Genomic DNA, 24,424 nt, shown 5'->3' on the forward strand with positions numbered 1-24,424 from the left:
TTGGAGATTGCATGTCGAAAAATGAAAGGATGTTCTACAGTCAGATATATTAGTTCAAAAAGTAATATTTATTATTTAATATGCCTCAGATCTTATTTTTTCTATTCACGTTATAAGTAGAAAATTACATAAACATATTCAATTATAGATTCAGAAACATAATATTAAAAATAATAATATGCCGAGTAATCTCATGATGAGGGTGGTGCAATATTTTAACATTTTAACACCCACTTTCATTCCTAGAGCTCATGTAGTCTCGTTCCGGTTTCTACAGAGGTTGGTGGAATTTATTATAAAAGATTAAAAAAATAGCGCTATCTATTGAAAAAAAAAGACCTACAAATATTAAAAATAAGATTGCGTATAAAATTTATACAGTCATAAAAATTAAGCTGAACAATATCTGAAATATGAGAATATGGAATGAATGATTAATGAGCAATATGAGTGAAAACGTGAAGTATAGTATAGTTCCTTTCAAGACGTTTCTTTTTCTGTATATAAAATTTCAAGCCATTTTATTTTCCTCTAATGGTTACCAATCTAGCAAAAATATTATTTTTTATTTTTTTTCATAATGTCAGTAATTATCAGACTTACTTACTATATTAAAATAATACCAGTCTATGGAAATTCATTTTTAAATATATCAATCTTAAAAGTATTTAAAAATAATCCTACAAGAATATATTTACTTTAAAGATTTCTAAAATTCATTTCCTGTTCTTGAATATACATTTAAAATTTCAGTTTTGCATAAAATAATATTTAGTTGAAAGATTATCTGTCAAGCTAATTTATCTTATAATTCACTAGAATTCAGTTTTGAAAAATTCTCTTTCATTCTAAATTTATATGTTAAGTTCTTTTCTAAATTTATATGTTAAGTTCTTTTATTGGCATATTAATGAATTTATTTTTAAAACATTTACTAAAAATGAAAGTAATTCAATACATTTTTAATGATGATTCCATATACTGTCTTTGTTTTGTATCTGCATTTTTGTTTTGAAAAATCCTTGCTCTGGAGATTCTGGCACCTATAATAACATATGCATTCAAATTTTAAACATTTCATAAAAATGAAAATTAATATTCAATGATGTTAAAATGCTTTTTTAATTCCTTAATTTAGAACTTGCTTTATTTTTAAACATCATCAGCCGGGAATGTTTGGCGCCCATTAGAAAATTGTTGCATTAAAATTTAAAATATTTGAAGGAAATAAAATTAATATTCAACATAGTCATAAAGATGGTGCCGCATTTTGCTCATTTGTTAGTATAGAACCCGCATTATTTCAAAAATCATCAGCATGGGAATCCTGGCACACGTTGGATACATTATTAATCTAAAATTTACCGGGATTCCTTGATATGATTAAATGTGAAAATTCAAATCATATTTAAATTTATGACATTTAGTCGAAATGAAAGATAATATTCTATATATTCTTAATAATTGCATCATATATTGTTTTAATACATGATAATATATCTTGTTGATATCGCATTCCGTTTTTCCAGATCCCATTATATATTCCGTACATATTATTTCAGTTATCATTAGAATAGAAATCATGCCACTCATTAGAATATATTCAATTTTGAAACATTTATCAAAATGAAAAATTTTATAAATTATATTTTCAAGGATTATAATTTTTTTTTTATTTTAGAGTTTGAAATATAGTTTAAAAGCTGATGATTTCTGATACGTGTTATAATATAAACGATTTTAAAACATTTCATAAAAATGAAATTATATTTAGTATATTCTTAATGATAGTTCCGCATTTTTTTCGTTCTTTTAGTTTAGATTTTGCATTGTTTCAAAAACATTAACATTTAAATTCCTTTACCTGTTGAAATATAAATGCATTCAGATTTAAAACATTGAATTAAATGGAAGTTTTATATTCAACATATTCTTCATAACGATTTAATACTGCCCGTATCAATTTCAAATATGCATTCTTAATTTTGATTTTGCATTGTTTCAAACATTGCATTAACATGTAAGTTCTTTTACTTGCTATAATATAAATGCATTCAAATTTAAAACATTTAATGAAATTGCAATTTTACATTCAATGCCTTCTTCATAGCAATTTAATATTCCCCTTATCACTTAATTTTAAATATGCATTCTTAATTTCAAATTTGTATTGTTTCAAACAACATGAAAATTTAAATTATTTCACTTGCTAGAATAGAAATTCAATCAGATTTAAAACATTAAATGAAATTGAAATTTGATATTCAATACATTTGTCATAACTATTTAATATTCTCCTTACCACTTAATTTCAAATATGCATCATTTTAAACACCATCAGCATGGAATTCCCAAAAACGTGTTAAAACATTAAAATGAACCTATATTTTAAACATTCACAAAAGCAAATGAATAATAGACATATAATTGATTACAAACATCTTCAAAACGTATCTTTGCAACATGTTCAACAAGCAGAAATGGAATAATAATGACAGTTTAAAAGAATCTCGTTAAAGATGAAGAATATACTTTTTGGTAAACCCCGAGTTGAGGTACACCAGCCGCCTCAAAACATGGGTCATTTTTCCATTTAGAATGAAAACGTATTTTATTTTAAAATGAAGTTTTATGCTAAACAGACAGAATTCAGCACGCAAATCTGGCACGCAATGTTTTTTCATCCTTACCCAGACTCCCGATGCAGAATTTCAAAAAATAAATAGAGGGGTTTATTGTCTTGTGACATTTCCATTTTCATAAATTTATGCTTGCTTCATAGAACAAAGAGAAATATGCAAGCCTTTATATCCGATTGTTAAGCATTTGTTTCATCTATGCTTTCCATAGCATAATAAACTTGAAAAATGTTAACCGATTATGATATATATGAAGAAATCTTACTTGCAATGAAATAATTTGAATTCGTCTAAAATATTTTGTTATTCTTTATTAAGCTGGGGAAGTAATTCACTGGATTATTCAATACTCAGTAAAAATTATGGATTTCATCATTATTCAGTAAATTTTTCTTCATGGAATTTTGAAAAATTTAGAAAATATATAAATTACCTATTCATCCATATTAGAATCATGCATCCACATTTGGCTTACGTAGAGGCAACAGATGTGTTTTATTATTACGTTTATTAGCCTTTAAAAAAACTATAATATGGTATCTCATTGCTATATTTGCTCATAATTAAATATGCTGATAGATATGAAAATACATTTCTATGATAAAAAAAAAGGAAAATATATGTTATAGATTGTGACTGAACATTTTGCGACTTAGAGTATAATATTAAAGACAAAAATAAATTTGGTCTTAATTCTTATACTTTTAATACAAAACTTTAGAGATGGAATTTTACAAAATTAGGGTTTTAATTAAAATGCAATAGATAATTTTTTAGGACTATAGTAAAAAATATGCAACTAGATTCCATTAGTAAGAAATAAACAAAAAATCTATACAACTACTAATTACAATATATACAAAGTCTTAATCTTTTAAATATATAAACTCTCTAAAATTAAAACTGAATGCAAATTAAAATGATGAAAAAAGAATTTCGATACGAATATTGAAAGTTACTGCATTTAGTTCCGCCATATTTTATGGATATATGTCGGAGTGGATATCCATAAAATATCCAGTGTTCATTGTTAGAGGTTTGTATATTGTGAATATTTTGCAGACTTCAAATATATATTTACGAAGCCAGTGCTTGATTCAAAATTGTATGACATATCATATAATAGAATATTGTTATGAAATAATGACTATTAAAAGAGAAAAGCAGAAACATAATACCGGTTTAATGTTAGAAATCTTGGCAAATTTTACAAAAAAATTATAGCTTTTTTTTAAGTATGAGTTTTTGTTAAGTATAGAATTACTTATATATGATATATCTCAGCACAATATTTTGCTATTGATTCTATATATCAAACTTTTTGTGCTATAGTTTCAGAAATTAAAACTGAATTAAGATAATGAATGAAACAATTTAGTATATTATTGCTATTATCAAAAATATGTAAACATACATAGTTTATAAGTTGAAATAAGTCTCTACAAATATGCTAAAACACATAAAAGCAGATAAATGATGATAAAAATTTTATAGCATCTGAATAAATACACTGTTTTTGTTAAATGACATCACTGTTTTGCGAAACAGAGAGAGGCTACAACTTCGAAAAGAATTTTTTTATTAAAATTATCTAAAGCTAATGATGCTTATGTGACTATTAAATTTGAATAGAATGAATAATTATTATATATTATTCATATTATAATCCGGAATATTAATAATATGCCTAATTGACTGATTATTGTGTTTATTTTTAAGGAAAATTATTGTTGTTAATAATAACTCAAATTTATACTCTTAGTAATCAAATATTTATGAAATCTTTGTAATCAATTGTTTTGATCACAATATCTACATAAAAGAGAAGATAGCGTTGAATTCACAATGAATCCCCATGAATATTAATTGAGGCCGTAGTACTTCCTTCAGAAATTTAGAATTTATTCTTAACATTAAAAATCGACAATATAAACGTATATATTTACTATTAAATTAGATATTTACTACATTATCGCTCATTTTAAAGTACCATCAATAATTTTTTTATTAAATGATTTTTATATAATTTTTAATAAAATTATAATTTTATTGATTTCTCTTTCTAAATTACAATTACAGTTTTAACAGTTTTAATAATAATATAAAATTATAAGTTTTGTTAATAAATATTCGAGTTTTTTAATCTTTTTTTTTAATTTTAAAGGCACAATCTCATGTTTGCTAATTTCTGCAAACATATTGCGATGTATCGTCTCATTTTAAAATTAATTAAAAAAATGGTGTCTTTTTATAAACTTAATCAAATGGAATGTGTTCTATAGTTTGAAAATAATTTTATAATTTGAAATACAGTTTCCTGTTATTGGTTCGTAATCATTACCGAATAATAACACATTAGAAACTTTTAATAATTTCTAATAATTTACATTTCAGTTAAAAAAGGCAAATTTTCATAAAATAATATTTTTTTTGAGAATAAAAGGGAAATGAAACGTCCGAATAGAAAGCAATTTTACTATTAAATATAAACACTTTCCAAAAAATGAAGCTGCCATCAATTTTCCGTGCTTTCGCAGGTCTCTTGCTCAGTTTAGAAAATACAATTTTTCTCAGTACATGAAAAGAGTCCATTCCCTTGAAGGCACTCATTTTGTGGGCACCTCTTTCCCATCAATATCATAATAAAAATGCTACTACCTACTAGATAAAAAGCTAGCGATGAAACTGACAGAAGAATGAAAGATTGCTCAATTACAGGCTTTCCCTGAAAAGGGATCACGTATAGTGATAGCTTGGATGCTTGGAGCGTAACGAGCTATTACGTAATGAAATCTTTTGTGTTAACAAGGGTATGTGCAATTACTTAGAATCTTCTGTGTGAGTTTAAGGATAAAAAGATTAAAAACAAAAGTTTGAAATCGTTACAGCGTGAATTGAACTTGCATCTTTGCAAAAAGTACTTTAAAAAGGCTATAACATGTAATTTTTGATCTGAGAGCAAAAGTAAAAATGCATTGTAAAAAAAAAGTAGATTTTTGTTTTCATTATTAAAAAAAATAATGATGGGGATTTTTACAGATATTTTTGTTGTGTATCTGATGTATTTTTTATAGACGTTTCGTTTTTGAAACAATTAATTTTTAGTTATAATACTAGTAAAGTTAAATGCGATATTTTTTGTGATTTGAATCCATTTTATGAATGATGCAATACTATATATGAATGATAAAACTGATGAATGATGCAATACTATATATGAATGATGAAACTGATGAATGATGCAATACTATATATGAATGATGAAACTGATGAATGATGCAATACTATATAAACTTAGCTATACTTTGATCTAACATAGAACATATTATTATTATACTATATTGCATATAGTAATTTCTTCATTCTGGATAACTGAGTTCTTGAATGAATGTTTCCATTCTGAACTGAGATTATTTTTGTTAAAAATTAAAACATTAGATTACTAAAAGCATGAGCATGCGGTTAAATGAATGTTACTATAGGATGCGGTTAAAAGAGGGAAAATTGTAACATTCTGGAAAGTATGTTTAAAAAGTGTATGAACGAATGTGTGTTTTTATGAGTGAGAGATAATAACTAATAGTTACTTTTTTATTGATTAAATATTTTCTTACAAACTATTCAGGTTTTATTTTGGATCATTTGAACTGTCATTTAGGTTTAAAATATGTTAATCATAATTAATTCAATAAAAATATTATCGTAAATCGTACACTTTGAAAAATTTCTAATGGAATTTATTCAAATATGACAGAAATTTTATATTATAATTCCTCTTAAAATAATACTTCATGTTCTTCATTTACAATTGCTGAATATTTCCACTACAATATAATATCATAACAGTAAATCGAATTTGCCATTACATATTATTTATTCGATTTTTTAGCAATATTTTCATGGCTAATATAGTCTTAAGAAACTATTATATATTTAATCTAAAAAAATTAATCTATGCAAAACATTGTTATTATTATTGTATATGCCTGAATGTCCTTTACATTTTGTAAAAAAATGTCTTCAAGTTTTTTCAAAATCATAATCGGTGCAATTTTTTCCATACATTGAATACTCACTGAAACTCTTTTTCCTTAATTTGAATAAAAATAATTTTTTTAGGATTTTATTATTAACAATTTAATCAATTTTATGAAAGACTAATAAACATTCATTACTAAAACTGTGCTTTGAGCTGTGGGCCTTTATTCTGAATATTTAAAAGAATAATGTACAAAGTGAGACGATTTCGTCTGATAAACAATGTTAGTGTATGCATTCATATCTGATATTATCATGTGTATCTTATTAAATTACTGTATATTATTGTAGAGTGAATTCTTCTGGGCCCAGGTTCAGAGTGCAATTTAAACAATGACCTTTACATCATATTTGTGCATGATTTATATATTCCCTGAAATGATTTATTATGCATAATGGAATAGAAAATATAAAGTTGCACAAGATAGAATCTCGAATCATTTTTGCGGCAAATATCATATTACATAACAAAGTATTGCTTAATTAAATCACAAAAAACAGCAATTAGTGAATCATTATGCATATTCAACTCGAGTAAGATAACTGGATTAAGTACTAATACCTGGGGGAAGGATTGATTATTTGAAGTGTAATTCTGTCCTCTGATATTAATACGACATCGCAGTGAATATGAGGAGCAATTTCCTTTCAAAGATCTGGTATGAATTGGACGCGAAGACGCACATTGAGATAAAAAGGCATTCTTTTTTATGTCGAAGACCTCCCATGAGCCAGGGTTCATGATCTTCAGAATTCAACCATCTTTAATATGCAGACAATTGAGCAAAAACAAACTTTATCCATATCGCGAGTAGTACATGTAGGGAATACTATAGGAAATTTCTAGATCGGATGCATAAATAATTCAAGAGTTGTGTAGTTGAACTCGATTTGCTCAATTTCCCATAATTGGAGTAACCTGAGGCAGCTGGCTCCCCCCACCGCGTTGCTAATAATTTAAAAGTGTATGGCGCAAACATATAAAATATGCATTTTGTGTACGTGCAGCATATATATATATGCTGGATATAGTAAATATACTGCATATATATCTTGTACTGAATATACATTATGAACATCAGAAACCCAGTCCTACTTCTGAGTAAATGAGTGGCCAGACATTTTACCCATACATACGTCATTCCTGATAATTCTTTAGGGAGTAATATTTTTAACCCTTTATTGTTTAGTAGCTAACCTTAAGATTATAACTTTAAAAAGTCTCCGACCTCTAAAGATAAGGATTCGACTCAAAAAACGGAGGAGTATTTTGAAAGATAATGTATGTTATCTTTTCGCATTGTTTGTCGAACTTTCTAGTTTCCTCGAAATACTAATGAACCTAAGCACCACGATAAAAATAAAATTTATGCTACATTCTTTATTCAAGATGATTACACTTATATTAACATATTTATGCAGTAATATATACAACATATCTTCTTTGTATAGAAAAATTTATAATTTTCAGAATAAATGCAATAACAGTTAACTTCTTTTCATCTTGGCGCAATATTAGTAAAATAATATTCTCAGGCTAGCATATTCTTTGTAAATTGTAGAATTTAAAAAATAATTCGTAACTTTATATAGGGCAGCCCGTCTGATTTGGCGTATCACACGGCTGTTAAGATGTTGGATGATGAAGAATTTTTCAAAATTTTAATTAGATTACTAATTAATTTAGTATTAAAACTTTTTTAAAATTTATAATGACTTCGAAACATATTAGAGCACAATTTTAATGTTTTGATGACATTAAAATTTCAAGAAATTAACTTCTCAGGTGATATTAAAATGTTAATTTAGTTTCAGCAAATATTTGAACACTTCTTAAGCAGCCATTGATTGATATTACTGAGTTTAAGAATTATTTATTATTAAAGTGGTTTGTAGAATTAAATCATAGAATTGGGTTTAAACAATTCTTAACTTTGCACTTTTGAAAACATTTAATTTTTATCATTTGTTTGCGTATTTTTTTCCAGATTTAATGGAAATGACTTGAAACTTGAATTTAAACTTTTTAAATTTTTAATGTAAATTTATTAAGTTAACTTAGAAAAGATCTCAGATCACAAAGTATATAAAGTTTCAAACATAAAGCGATCTTCATACTATATAGTTTCAGATTAGATCTTGAAATTTCTTCTTTTTTTCAGTTCATATTAGAAGAGTGAAATATATATTTGTACACGAAAAAGATAAAAATTTATAATGTTTTACTTATGGGGATTTTTTTTTTCTCTTTCTTCATTTGGAAATGTGACCATATATTTTGAAATTAACAAACAGAAAAATATAAAAAAAAAGAAGAAAACCATGCAAAGGTGAGAAGATAATGAACAGATATTAGTCAATTATTTGAATATCAAAGATCATTTTTGTCAATTTTGAATTAAAAAATAAATTGCGCATACAGAACAATGAAAGATTCAGAATAAGTAAAATTTATTTAGAAATTATATTAATGAAAAAAATGTTAAAAATTATAAATATGTAATATGTATTTAAAATGAGCAGTAAATATCCTTTTTAAAAAGCATAAAAATATATAGCATAGTTTCTTTTTAAACAGGCAATTCTGAGGCATTTAAATAAAAATAAGTTTTTTTTAAGTCTCTAGAAATGGGAAATTTGGATTGAAGATTTTAAAAAAATATATTCATTTATAATATTTTATTTTTCTATCCTTACTTCATATTTTAATAAACTATTACCATATCTGATATTCTCGCTAAACATTATTTAAAACTTTTAATACATTCCTATTTTATATTTCCCAGTAAATTTAACAGCAAAAGGTTTATAAATCTACAACTTACGGGCTCCTCAATGAACAATAAAAAAATATTACTACCACTATCTACTTTCCAAAAAAGCACTCAATGAATCAGAACTTTTCCGAAAGAGACAGGTAATGATAGTAATATCTTATTCCAACTCGAGTATCTTTTATATATTAACGAAATGAAATTAGGAAAGAAAAATTTATGATAACTGTTCTCTGTTCTGGTTGAGAGCGTCCAAATTCGTTATTACTGCTCTGTTTTTTCCTACCCTCTCCAAAGTATTTTATATTTAAAATAGCCCTTACAACTGTAACTTATACCAAGAAATATTTTACATGCACATCCATAAATGTCTGGATCATCCATCCGTAAAAATAATAACTGTACCGAAATAGCTGGAGTGACCTATTTATGACATCTAGGGAGTTCGACTGACTGCTTTAAAAGACATTTTTGCGTGTTCTTCATGAGAAAAATTGATTGTTTCAAAATCACATGATCTCTGGTCACGAAAGTTGGAAATATTTCTTAGATGTGATTAAATCCTTTTGTTATACTGATTTTCTTTTCGTGCAATTAAGTATAAGTGACAATTTATCGCACTGGAGTATAAAAAATATCTCCATGTTTTATGAAATGTCAAAATAATTTATAGCAAGAAGATAAGGAGGTTCGAGTTCTAATGACCTCTTACTTTCTGTATTATTTTTATTTATTTTATAGAAAAATGGCAAATTCGTTTTTTGTTACTCGTTTGTTATTAATTTTTCATCTTTAAAACTGTTCATATTTTTGCTATGGAATTTTTTTACAGTTATTAATGTCTTTTTATGAATTTCGATTAATGTAATTAATTCATTGTAAGAACAATTCAGGTAATTCCAAAATACTTCGGCATCATCATTATTATCAATTATATATCTTTATAATTATCATTTCGTGTTTTAATGATATCTTTAATCAATAATGGTTTTATCAATTTCTTTTTCAGTTAAATTGATTGTATATGGTGGACAATAAATCTATAATTTTAGAGAGTGCTAAATTTTGTTCCGCAGGACTCATTAATAAATGCCTCTTTTTTCAAAGTAATTTATAAATAAAACCGACTCGTTTACAAGAAATTCCAAAATTACCTTAGTGCGTTTGTCTCCTATTACCCATTGACTATAATGAGATTGAAAACGCATATTTTTTCTTATGCTTCCTTACAAACAAGTCCTTTCGAAGAGAGTATATTTGAAATTATGTGAAATTACTCAATATTTCCTCATAATGTGTTTTATTTATATTTTCCCATTACTCTGAAAATATTATTTCTTATTCAGTTCTAACAACAATGCTTTCTGTTAATGGACTGTCACACATAAGTTAATATAAGCTTTTAATATCTTCTTTATGATCATTGTATTTTGAATTTCTTTCAGAATTTTGGAAAATAAATCTTTATTAAAAGAGGAACAACAGAATATTACGATATGAGATTGTGCAATGTTCTAGCATGACAAAAACACTATGCAATATATTTTCTAATATATTTTGTCCACTGAGAAGTAAATTTATGACATTTTCACTATTTGTTTCTTCATTGTTTTTATTTTTTCTATACTTCAATATCAAAAATTATGCTTGCTTGATTTTATAAATACTTCATACTTATATGATATGATATAATATAAATTTACATAATATATTATAGCATAATATAATATGATAATATATAAATTAATATAATATTTCCATCGGATAGTTATAATATAATTTAAATATTCAAATACTGTAATATGTTTTACTGTATATTTATTTGTTTTAGAACTGATAAGCTAAAATACTAAAATAAAAGCACAATTAAAAATAACATTTTCATATTAAAATTATAACAAACAGTTGATTATCAGTAAATTATCTACATTAGAAACTTTCTAATGTTTATCTATATATTATCAATATTTTATTTACAATATTATTTACTTTTAAAAAGATACGAACACACTAAAGATTTTTTTTATTGTTTTTGAATATTAGTCGAATCAAATGTGTAGATAATTCTTAGAAAAACTTTGATTTTTGGGAAGCACAATGATTTTTATCTTCTATTGCAAAGGATAATAAGAATAGAATTATATCATATGTCTCGTTCGATTCGGTTGATAAAAGATTAAATGTTATGCTCCCAATAACAAAACAAAATCCATCTTTATAGGTTGTTGCATTCTCCGAACTTAAATTTGATAAATTTTCCAAAAAGAAAATGAGAGCAACTTTCTATTATTAATCTACGAGTTATTTCATTTTATTTTGCGGGTAATAATTTTTTCATATTAAAATTTCGCTACAAGAACCATATGATATGCCTTCTTCTGTTCTTATTTATATTATTAGAGCTTTAAAAAGACGCGGGTTATATTAAAATATGATGAACATATTTTTAGAATTTTAGAAAGTTTAACTTAAATGCGGTATAAATGTAATTATATTTTCATTGAACTGTCGAGTTACGTTTTTGAATATTACTCTCTGTTATATGTAACGCAATATTTAGATTTTAAATATTTATGTTTCATAAAAATATAATAGCAATTCAAAAACATATTTTAATCTGATATTGCTACATCTGTTATTTGCAAGATATTCATTTATATTATATAAATCATACATTATCAGTTTTAAGAAAATTCATTAAAATGAATGCCATTAGAAATTTCTTCGAGGGGGTAAAATCGTTTAAATAAAAAATAATGTCATATTTCTAAAACAATTTAGAAGGTGTAAAATAATTTCTGCAGGCCCCATACTGATTGTTCTAAAGATTTGTGGAAAATCTGCATGAAGCTGAGAGAAACTATTTTACATTTTTTTTTGTTTGTTTTAAAAATGTGATTTATTAAAAAAGGTTCCATTAAAATATTTACTTTCTATATTTTGAATCTTATGGCTGTGAAATATCGCAATCAATTTTAAACTAACTTCCCAGTGAGTTATATCAAATGAGAAATTTCTACCGAACATATAAGAAAGATATTTTTTTTTTCTTTTGCATGAAAAGTGCATTCAAAATTTCATTAAAAAACAGAGCATACGTTATCTATTTATTCGACCTTCTATTCATATGTTTTGTTTGTCTAATTATATCATTTGGAGAAATACGTGGACATATTTGCAGAAGTTTGTGGAGTCAATATCCTTTAATATTTATGAATTTTCAAGCTATTTCATATCTTTACAGTATATGTGATTTTTATTGTTTACTTTTAGAAGAGATGCCAGCACATATGTCGTGCTAATTAACTGACAGAACTTTAAAGCTACATATTCCGCCTCATTCCCCGCATAATTTAAATCCACATGCTAATTACTGATTGTATAAATACAAAACTTAATTTTTCATAAATTTAATAACAAGTTACCCTAATATCATATGCACATTTAGAAAATAATTTATTATTAAATATTTTATTATAAACACTTAAACCTTATTTTCACATAAGTCGGTTTAAAGCATTGTAACTGACTTTTCAAAGTGGTTTTATTGACTGAAAATTCAAAGCGATTTGAGCATTAAATCCGATGTGGTTTGAATAAGAAAATTTTACTTGATTTATCGACCATGAAAATAATTCTCAGTGCCAGAATTATTTTTCTTTTGAATTTTGCTGTTTTCTTTTTCTGTGTTTTAAATCTAAAAAAAGGAATATTTAATAATCGCAGAATAATGGTATTAAAATCCATCCGGAAAGGAAGCAATAGTATTGTAAAATTAGTATTTTGTGAACTTTTATTGTATGTTTTTAAAAATACAATGAAAACTGTTGATGAAATAATTCTATCAATACTTAATTTTTTTTTGAAAATTATTTCAGGATGCTAAGCATATATCGATGTCCTTTTACTTATTAATGTATTTCAACTGAGTCTTTGTACAAACATGGCTCACAGTTTCTTTCTAAAGTTAAAGTTCTTTTTTTTTAATTCATTGGTCAATGCTGCTTTTTGCATAGTAGTAGCAAATATAAACACTTTCTGAAGTATATTGAATATAGAGCTTTTAGTAAAAATGTATATTTAAGTAACAGAATCTGAAGTAATACGTATAGTGAAGAACAAAATGATTCATAAATTAGCTGGAAAATGTATATAATTTTAAAGATGAATTTCATCAAATTATACTATGTATGGATCAATGCATTTTTAGTAAAAATACATCCGCATTTCAATTTAGATCACTTTTAGCAATTTTTTATATAAAAGCGTTTTTGTTTTCTGAAATAATAAATTACTTCAATTTTTAAAACAATTTCCCATATGATTTCGGCATCTTTCCATAAATGAATTAATTTTTCCTTATACATCCAAGACTCTTAATAATATAATAATTCTCAAATTTTTAGCGTTGCAATTTTTCGATTTTAATAAGTAGTTCTAGTTAAAATTCAGAAAAAAATATGTATGAAAAACTATCAGTAAAACCATCTCCTGATATATTAATAGAACTCCTAAGCATACATTTACTCCACCCAAATAGTATTTATCACTCTAGAACTAGAAATTATAAGGAAGAATAAAGAATAGGGTTACTCATAAAGGCTCCAGCGCATTCTTCTGTAAAAGATTCCTAACGCCCCGCTTTGTTTGTTTCCATGGAGATCCAATCTTTGAAACAGACTCCCAACTGCTTCCTCATTTGCCCCAGGAAATGAAAATTATTATTTTATCCGAAATAACGGCATCTAGAGTTCGAAGATGTATGAACTCGCTTAGAAGGGCCTCCTTAGGAATCTCATGGTGCGTTGTTCGGGAAGGCAGGTAATGAGTTTCAAGATGCCTTCTTGAGATCATTCAAGGTTTAAAATAGATTGGGTATATGGAATTCCTTTGTAGCTTCTTTTAGAAAGACGGTACTTTGTCTTCAATTCAATGCTCTAAATCAACTTCTTGGACCTTTGCATAATGTCAATTTATATTCCAGAGCATTTTAATAAATATCTTCGAATATTTTCCTTTATATAGTGTTGATCTTTCGTAATTTTAAGATTATTCTGTATTACTTGGGGCAAATATTTTAATATATATTTTGCGATGGGAAATATTTTAAAATTTATGAATGTTTTGAGTTATATCTTCGTCAACGGTGCAAAATATTTTCATCTTTGTTGTCAAAGAGCATTGATAAATTCTAAGTTATTTGCTTAAACTTTTCTTTGTAAAAATGCATAAGTATAGTTGATTTTAAAATGGAAATATAGAATAGCGGATTAAAAATCACAACCTTATGGTAAATTTAATTTATTTGGTATGAATCATATTTAGATTTAAAATGGGTAATAAACATGTTATTTTTATTTACTTTCACACAACATTGTCCATTAAAAATTTAAATGACTTACCTTACACCGAAAGGTGCAACAATCAACATTTGATTCGTTTGCCTTGCTCCGTAACCAACAGGAAGCGTTAGTTTCCCGTGTTATTACTGTATTTATATTTCCTCCAAAATTATCAATTAGGTTTCCAAAATATAACGTGACACGCTATATATTCTTACATCTTAATTTTCTTCCATAGTTTAAAAAATAACATATTTTCATAATTTTATTATTATTTATTCATACTGATTGATGTGAAATATAAACAATTTTCGAAATATTTTAAATTAATTGTCAACTAAATGTTTCATTTATATTTTTAATCATGTGTAATCGTTCAAGTTTTGAATGAAAATCATATATTACAGTTTCCTCAGAAGAATTGAAGCTTAGTGATTTTTACTCTTTGTTATCCTTTGCAATTAATTTTCTGTTGTTGTGGTTGATTAGACTATAATATCATATAGTGTTTTTCTCTATTAACACGATTCAGAGTGTTAACGTGTAATACTCTATTAATTGTATCTTTTCAAAATATGCTTGACAACTTATTAAAAATGTTAAATATTGTTACTCTAATTATTATTGTAATTAATTTGAGTTAGCTATAAATGCTATTGTGGGAAAAGTTAATAATGGATATAATTTTTAATGCTAGCAACCAAACTGATTTTCTTCCTTTTTCACAGCAAGTCTCTAATTCAATATAAAATTTACAACAAATTTTTATTCGGATTTTTTTAATTTCCCGAAACTGCTAACAATATTTTCAGAATCGTTTATAATAATATACACTACATGAATTGTATTGTTTGTAAAATGTCGTATACAAAATCTATGCTTGAATATTACAGAATTTCCAGCTTAACCACCATCATATTCTCGTTTCAGTCCTGACAAAAGCATGACACCAAATCTCATTGTGACGGTTTGGTTATGACTTATCCATTCACAAGTCAACCCAGCGATTCAAATGCTTTGATCTAGCCAAGCACCGTCCGGTATGTCAGGTTGACCGAAAAGCCGTAACTTTGGCTATCATCATCACCATAATCATTCCAATCAGCTCCAGCGTAGACACTCTATCGATCTACGGATAGTCAGCGAACCTTGCTGAAATTTCTATGGCCTGAACAACTCGGGGCAATCAACACCAGTGCTTTAATTACTCCGGATTTCACCGGTTTGTGCGGGCGAACAGAAGCACGGACGTGGTTTATTTAGAATTAGAATGTTTTGGATTAAAGTCCAGAAGGGTGAAACTAGTTAGAGTTGCTTATTAGGCATAGGACCATAACAGCTGCAGCTGTTGTAACTGTTACTGGATGCCGGCGAAATAAGGATTTTAACTGATATTAAATACTCTAATATGCACTAATTAGTTACTTGTATATTTGCTAGTTTTGGTATTTAACCGAAGTGGTTTCGCTATACTAAAATGTAGTCTTTTCAGAAGATAATATATATTTATTTTATTATATATGTTTATTTTTTTCCGAAGAAACTACCTACTTATATTACTGCAATTCAGTTGTTGGAATGGAACTTAACAAAATGTAGTCATGGGATTGCATTTTTATAATTGAGATACGATGCATGAAAAATTGAGTGACTCTCTTTTTAAAGACATGACCATATGATTTTTTTTATCTGCAAGATTTAGCAAATTTTTATATTCCTTACTTAGCACAAATTCATTCGTCATATAGAATTAATTTTTTACTTCAATTTCACTTAACGGTTTTGATATTAACATTGATCGAATAAATCATGCTACAGGAGAGATAAAACATACTAAAAAATCCTAAGTACCAAACTGTTCTGGTAAACAATAATTCAATATGTATTTTCCTACTACTAAATAATTGAAGAATATTTTCAAAGTTCACAATTTGAGATTGATTTCTATTAACAATTTTCACAAAAGTACTTTTTTTTCATTAAGAATTTATTATATTTTATTTTCACCTCTGCTGTTCTGTTCGCATGTATTATGTGGCTTTAATACTTCGGTCATTGTAATCCGAACAATAACTTCAGGGAACTATTACCTTCCAGTTTTAAGAACAGCGTATATTTAGAAATTAAATAGCAATTGTTTTAATGTATTAACTATGATATGATTGAAAAATAACATATCAAATATTGAAATATAAAATGCAAATAAATATATAAAATGAAAAATAATTCTAGCATTTTTTAAATCTTACTTCCTTTCTATTGTTTATTTAGACAAACAAATATGTCTCTTTCATTTATTATCACAGTTTGATGGACATCACCAGAATTGTGCACTTTTCTGAGTCAGTTGCAAATAAAATGCATATATTGATAATGAAACATTTCATCACTTTTCTGAGTCAGTTTCAAGTAAAATGCATATATTGATAATAAATAATTTCATCACTTTTTTGAGTCAGTTTCAAGTAAAATGCATATATTGATAATGAATCATTTCATCACTTTTTTGAGTCAGTTGCAAGTAAAATGCATATATTGATAATGAATCATTTCATCACTTTTTTGAGTCAGTTGCAAGTAAAATGTATATATTGATAATGAATCATTTCATCACTTTTCTGAGTCAGTTGCAAGTAAAATGTATATATTGATAATGAATCATTTCATCACTTTTCTGAGTCAGTTGCAAATAAAATGCAGAGATTGATAATAAATCATTTTGCATTTTCAGGTTATATTACGACATTCTTCATATCTGGGGTTTTAATCTGATTTTTCTTATTTGTCTCATAGTTCTAAAAGAACAATCTTCTTTTAGTCAATTTATTTTTAGTCCATTTGTTATTTCCTGATATCCAGAAAATAAATATATTTCAAACAAAATAACGAGTAAAATAGTTATTAAATTTATTTAATATAGTGATTTATCTTTATTTTATAAAGATAAATCAAAGTCGATCAAAAGTATCCACACACCCTTTTCTGGAATTGTAATCTAATCTCTCTGGAGTTTTGTATCATTTATTTTTATAGATTTATGATAATGCATTGCGTTCTTAAGAATGATATTCTCGCAAGTTTTAGAAAGCAATTCGCAGGTTGCATACTTTGTAAAATAAAAGCTTGATCAAGAAGTCCTGACTTTCTGTTCTCATAATACCAAATATAGCAATACTCCGCTTTAGAAGATGTTGACCGTTATTATATACAATAAATTTTTCACTTGTACTTTTGTCCCCTCTAAGTTTTACATTTACAGCTGCGTTACTTACTGTTTGCAGTTGTTAGATTTTTCATCTCTTGATTTTTATTTTTAATAATTTTACTCTATTTCTATTCCAATATAAATTTGTGCTTTTAGAACAAATGAATTGTTATTAGCAATAAAGATATAATAAGATCTAATATGCTTTAATTTGATATTTAGATAACTTATTTGACAAATATTGTCCACTAACTACAAAAAAATAAAACAGATTTTGATGAATTTTTCTCAAAGTTCCTAGCTGTGAATTGATGATTAATTATCGAAGCAAATACTTTGCATATTTTTTAATATCTTTCTAAAAATAATATATAATATAAGGTTTTAAGTTCAGTTTAGAGAGCACAATTCCAGATGATATTGAACTGAACGACTCACTAACACAATTTAAAAAAATTATGGAAATATATAAATCAAATATATTGTTTTTCTGGAAAGCTGCATAACACATTCACTAACAAAGTCAAAAAGATATTTATAAAATTGACATCGTCGTTTTCCATGAGGAATTCAAAACTATTTCATGTCAAATGAAACCAAACAGAGCAGAGTTAAAGTAGCCAATTAATTCTTTCTTAATATACATATTTGATGAATGTTTAATTGTGCAATATGTTTGATTAATATATTTAAGACTGGTTGTATGATATATTGATGAAAATAAAAGTGATATGAAAAAAGGGATAGTTAGTAAATATTTTAGATATTTAGTAATTAATAAGAATATTTATCTTATTTATCATTCCGCAAATACGTGAAAATAGTTAATTTACTTCATGAAATTGTATTAATTCTTTTATTCCTAATTATTTTATTCCTAAAATCAGTCGAGTTCAAGTTTCTCAAAATACTGGAATAGCCGATTTCTTTCAAAAGTAAGAAAAATCACCTTCCCCTCAAAAAAATCCTTGGCAGCCAATGACGGTCCTTGTTCTTTCAGAATTTATATACAAAAGACGATTCTTCTTTGCTGAAGGTTATTAAGCAAATATATACTCGGATATTCTGTGAGTGTTCTTCCTTGGCTCTCAAGCCCATTTGGACGAGAGGTTCTAACGAACAAAGCGCGCTCCACTGGTTCCGTCAATCATAATTAACGGAAAGAAGATGACATTTCTCTGTAAAATCTGTATCATCTCAGGTCATTTTCCTTAATTTTGATAATGGGTATTTGATACTTTTCTGTTTTGATAGAGTTAATTAATATTTAAGAACAAATTCTAAAGAAAACCATTGCAAATCTTGGTAAATCTAGTTTAACATATTTTTCTGATAACATGTGAAGATATTATACCATAGATAATTATAAAATGCTATACATGCTTCTTAAGACAAATAATTTTGATATAATAAAACTAAAAAATCTGAAGAAGTCAAATTTCTTGTATGTAAGCATGTTTTCATTAAAGAAAAATTAAATCACTATGCGTTATGATATAATTCGAATAAAACCCAAAGAGACTATAATCAAACAATTGGGCAAATCTGTAAAATGTTCTAGAAAACCTTTTTGAATTCGGTATTATTACTAATTATTTGGTTCTTTGGAAGTTTTAAGCTTTCTTTATAAATACATATAAAAATTAATTTATTCTTATTTTGGAAAAATAATTTTAATCTTATGTTACATATTTTCTATTTTTCATCTGGAGATATAAATAAATATAACTGATTCTAAGGTATGTAGGCAAAATAAAAATAAAAATCTTAAAGCTCATTTTGAGGTAGAAACTAATTAATTAGAAATATTTTTTAAAAAAATATTCAAGCTATTTCAATAATATTTTCTTACTTCAAAAACCACGGCCCTGAATGAATAATAAAACGAAGGAAAATAATTTTCTTAATCGAAACAAAATAGTTCAAAATTTATAGAAAAATGTGAACATTACATTGTTTTACGAGATAAAATTATGTTATATGAAGTTATTTTATTTTTAATTCCTGTTAAACAAAATTGTGAAATTTACATCTAAATGTGTGTCATTCATCTTCCTAATATTTAAAAAAATGTATAAATATCAGACTTCTTTTGTGATAATTTTCCTGTTCTGGACGCAGTTAAAAACTCATGCTTTACTGCAAAGGAATGGGATTTTTTTTCTTCAAAATTCTTCTTTTCCAAGCCTTGTCATTACAGTTCTCTTTCTTTGAACCTCCAAATCGATATTTTTTTCTCGTATCAGTTTTCTCAAAATAAGTACCCACAAGACTTTTCCCTTAAAGTAAAAATCAAAGTTCTGGTGACAAAATATTCAAAAAACGCCATGCACTTTGACTTCTAGCTAACAACTTGGGAAAGAAAACAAACCCTATCTGTAAAATGGAAGATGGGTTATGGGAAAATGCAGACACCGGCAGCTAGTGGGATTTATCTATTTTTGCTTCCTTTTTTTTTTCTATTTGTAAACGTCTTAACAAGAGCAAAACAAACAACTCGGACGGAAGCCTGTCGCAGTTGAGGTTATTTGTGGGAATTCTGCCCTCTGAAGCATAAAAAGTACAATGTGAATTTTGTTACTTCTCAGTTTATTTTACTTCATTGTTGTATCGACCATTGCTTTAATACGTTTTATCGACATTTTTTTTTTTCGTTTGTAAAGGTAAGGCGAAGCAGAGTTTTTTTCCCCCTCTTCGAACTCTTTAGATTTTTTTTTTTTTTTTTTTACTTATTCTATTCTTAGTTTAATCTTTTGTTTGTATTTTTCATTTTAATCGGGTGAGTTGGAATTTAAAGATTGAAAATACACTTTTTTAAGAAAAGAAAAGACGAACGGGGCAGGAAAATGACGTTCTCAGATTACTTCCATTCTTTGCTTCACTGGCTCTAAGATCTTAATGGAAATTCGAAACACGAAATGTTGTAGTATTAAGCACTTAGAAAAGCTGCAAATAGAAGGTTTTTATTCTTTTCATTTCGAAGAATTCAATATTATTTTGCGTTAAATATGTAAACATTAATGCATTTCTTTAAAAAAAGAAATTCTGGTGTTGGCAAAGCTTTGAAATTCAGAGCTCATTTTAATATGACTTTAGTTGGGTTTTGATTTCAGTTTTTGTTATTTTGCAAAAGTTTATTAATCGTTTTGTTAATATGTGGGCCTTAATTCCGCAATGATAATCCGTTGGATTTTTAAAGAAATTCTCCCCTTTAGACAAGCAAAATATTTTTTGAAAACTTCATAAAACAGGACAAGTTTTCTTTTTTGCTATAAATAGAGGCATGCTAAATTTGAAATTACCAGTCTTTGATTTCTTTTTATGATTTTTCCTTTGATTTTAAGATTTATTGAATAATTGAAACTGTTTTCCGTGTAATATTTCAAAATGTTTGTAAACACTTGAAGTGACAATATCATTTATAAAGAGATGATTTTATCTACAATCAAATGAATTTCATACAAAACTCTCTACATTTTTTTGGGAACGAGATTACCTATTTAGTTGTCCATTTGGCAGCACTTGTTTTGAAGTTAGTTTGTTTTCTTTAAGAAAAATTAAGAGATGCCGGTTGATACATTTCAGTGTACTTTTATACGTACAAATTAACATCATTATTGCCAATGGGTACATACATATAATTATACCAAACATACTGGTACATACTTTATAAATGTACAATAGATGTTAGCAGAAAATATACATACTTTTAAAAACCATAAAAACATTTTCTCTTAAATCATGTAAAAATAATTATCATATATTTGTTTTACTTACAATTAATGCTTTTGATTTATTTAAGTAATAAAAAGTAGGGCCTTTTTTAAATTATCTGTTCCTAGTTTGTATTCATTGATATATAGTTTTAAAACAAGTTTTCTCATTAAATTAAACTTATGTTGTTATTAAAGTAAATCAATACAAAATTGCCAAAGAGAAATGATAGAAATTTACAAAAAAAAATCATAAATAGAATTTTACATTTTCGAACTAGTTGAGCTAACTAAATATAAATATGACTTCTTAATCTTTCAATAAAATAATAAATTGTATTAATTAAAATATTTGATATATTTATGTGTATCTATGTGTATATATTTAGTTCTGTAAAATCTAATTCCTTATTTTACAACAAGTAATTGCAGACTTACAAAATATTTAAATGAAACAATTGAACTGAATAATTTATATTGAAACTATCTTCGGTATTTTTCGATTCAAAATATATTAGTGTCACTTTCAGATTCTACGAAAAATGCAATTGCAATCAAAACATTAGAATGCATTCCGTGAAACATAGCAGTCGCTAAAAATTATAACCTTAATTTTTAACGCAGGAGATGACTGCTATAAAAAGTCGATTTTTTGCAAAAATATAAATTTTGTAATTTGATATTTGTAATATTTGAGTATTTTCTTTATAAAATTGCTTGAATTAATTTCTAAGTCCACTTTTCATTAAGCTATACTTATTTTTGTATTTACATTTATATATGTTTTAATCTATTTTCTCAGATTCTAATGTTCAATAGAATGTTCTTACCAGATATCTCACAAATTAAAATATGATGCATATTTTTATAAAAATTTGCATACTAACATCTCAGTATGTTCTACAGATCCTTAACTTCAGATAAAATAATCTAATCGTTTAGAAAAATTATAGAAGTTTCAAAGTCTTACAATGAGAAAAAAATTTGAATATTTTATGTTATTTGCCAGTTGAACCTCAATATTCAAAAATTGGATAGAATTACAACTTATTTTTAGATGACGAACGAAGTTATATGTTTCTTAAGCTGTCTGCGAAATATTAGGTACATGAATTAATAAGCATCTAAATTAATGTAGTTTTGCTTTATACCTCTCTTTTTAATCAAACATGCCCTTTTACCATCTTTTTTTAAACCTTTTGTTACGCCATTGGCATGTTTGGTTTCACAGATGTTTTTTTTCAATCTTTCTTATAGAAAAATGTAGAAAAAAAAACTTTATCCAAAACGCAGTCATATACCTTAACATTATTAACAATGTATAATTGAAAATAATCTGGATTTCTTCATTACTTTCAAAATATGTTTCAAAGCGTATATTTCTTCAGCGTCTATACGGCGTTATTATTTGTTTAAAGGCAGAAAAATTGGAGATTGTTTTAAGCTAAATATTCCACTTAGGACTTTATATCTTTTCAAGCTTAGGTAATTTCGAGATAAAATATTTGCATTTAACAATCTGCTAACGTATAAATTTATAGCCTCCAAATATCGTTTAAAAATGATGTTAAAATTTATTATAAAAATGGTTTTTCCTATATTGAAATCATTTTACTTTTTCAGCAATGGCAGCTTCCAGTTCGGAAAGAAGAGGTCCTTTTTTCACTGTAGAACCAGAATCTCATGTTGAATTCATGAACTCGAGTGGAGCAGCCATTGCTTGCTCAAGTCAAGGCAATCCTTCCCCGCAAATCACCTGGATCAAAAAAGATGGGACTCCAGTATCTGATGTTACCGGTCTAAGACATGTTCGACCCGATGGAACATTAGTCTTCCAGCCATTTAGAGCTGAGGAATACAGACAAGATGTCCACTCAGCGATTTATCGATGTGTCGCAAGAAACGTCGTTGGTGTCGTTGCCAGCAAAGACGTCAATGTAAGAGCAGGTAAGTGTTTTACATATTATAATAAAAATTATTAAAAGAAATAAATCGAAATACTTAAAGAATGAAATGAAAAATATCAAAGAAAGTAAAATCTACTCATCCATGATATATTTAGCCCTGCATTATGAAACTGATGGAAATTTATTCATTACCTTAATTAAAACTTAATCACATGCAAATTTGAAGTTCGAAACCATCATTAACACACATAATTAGAAAAAACTTTAATAATTTAATCTACAATAACAGTTATTTGAAATATTGTTGGAAAATTATAATCAACTCCTTTTTTATAACTTTTGAATATAAATTCGAATCAAAAACGATCTGGAAACGATTTTCATATTTATCGAATCGAAATATAACAATTATAATTCAGGAATAATTAAATACATGTGGACATGTTGTTGTTTCTTATCTCACTTGTTAAATACAAGAACACTGAATAAGTCAGCGAATTTAAGCAGAGAATGCGCTTCTTGTTTTTCAGTAGCGCCATCTAGGGCCAAGAGTGCGTCTTAGTTACTCACACATCGCAACCTTTCGTACGGGGCGGACTATATTCAAGCAATTAATTCACTCATTCACAGATCGAATTTTCGACCTGAATCAGAGAACGTTCATATCTGAACCCGTACCCCCAGTGGTATTACTCTCAATACAGATGACTTTGTGACCACAACAGATTTACACGTGGGCCAGCCACCACACAAAAGAAGAGTCTTCGGCTGGCCGGGTTCGAACTTACAACCCAAACGGTGCAAAT

General features: G+C 26.5%; 1 protein-coding gene across 4 annotated transcripts in view; it reads left to right on the plus strand.

Annotated features, from left to right (window-relative positions):
- LOC129981768 (cell adhesion molecule Dscam2-like) overlaps window positions 1-24,424 on the plus strand; it is a 519,426-nt gene that overhangs the window by 94,388 nt on the left and 400,614 nt on the right. For all 4 annotated transcript variants that reach the window (XM_056092759.1, XM_056092760.1, XM_056092761.1 and 1 more), the window contains exon 2: window positions 23,335-23,658. In XM_056092759.1, the coding sequence (XP_055948734.1) occupies window positions 23,335-23,658 (324 nt within the window). The remainder of the gene's footprint in view (window positions 1-23,334; window positions 23,659-24,424) is intronic.

The sequence above is a fragment of the Argiope bruennichi genome, chromosome 8 (assembly GCF_947563725.1).
Source record: "Argiope bruennichi chromosome 8, qqArgBrue1.1, whole genome shotgun sequence".
Classification (NCBI taxonomy): Eukaryota; Metazoa; Arthropoda; class Arachnida; order Araneae; family Araneidae; genus Argiope; species Argiope bruennichi.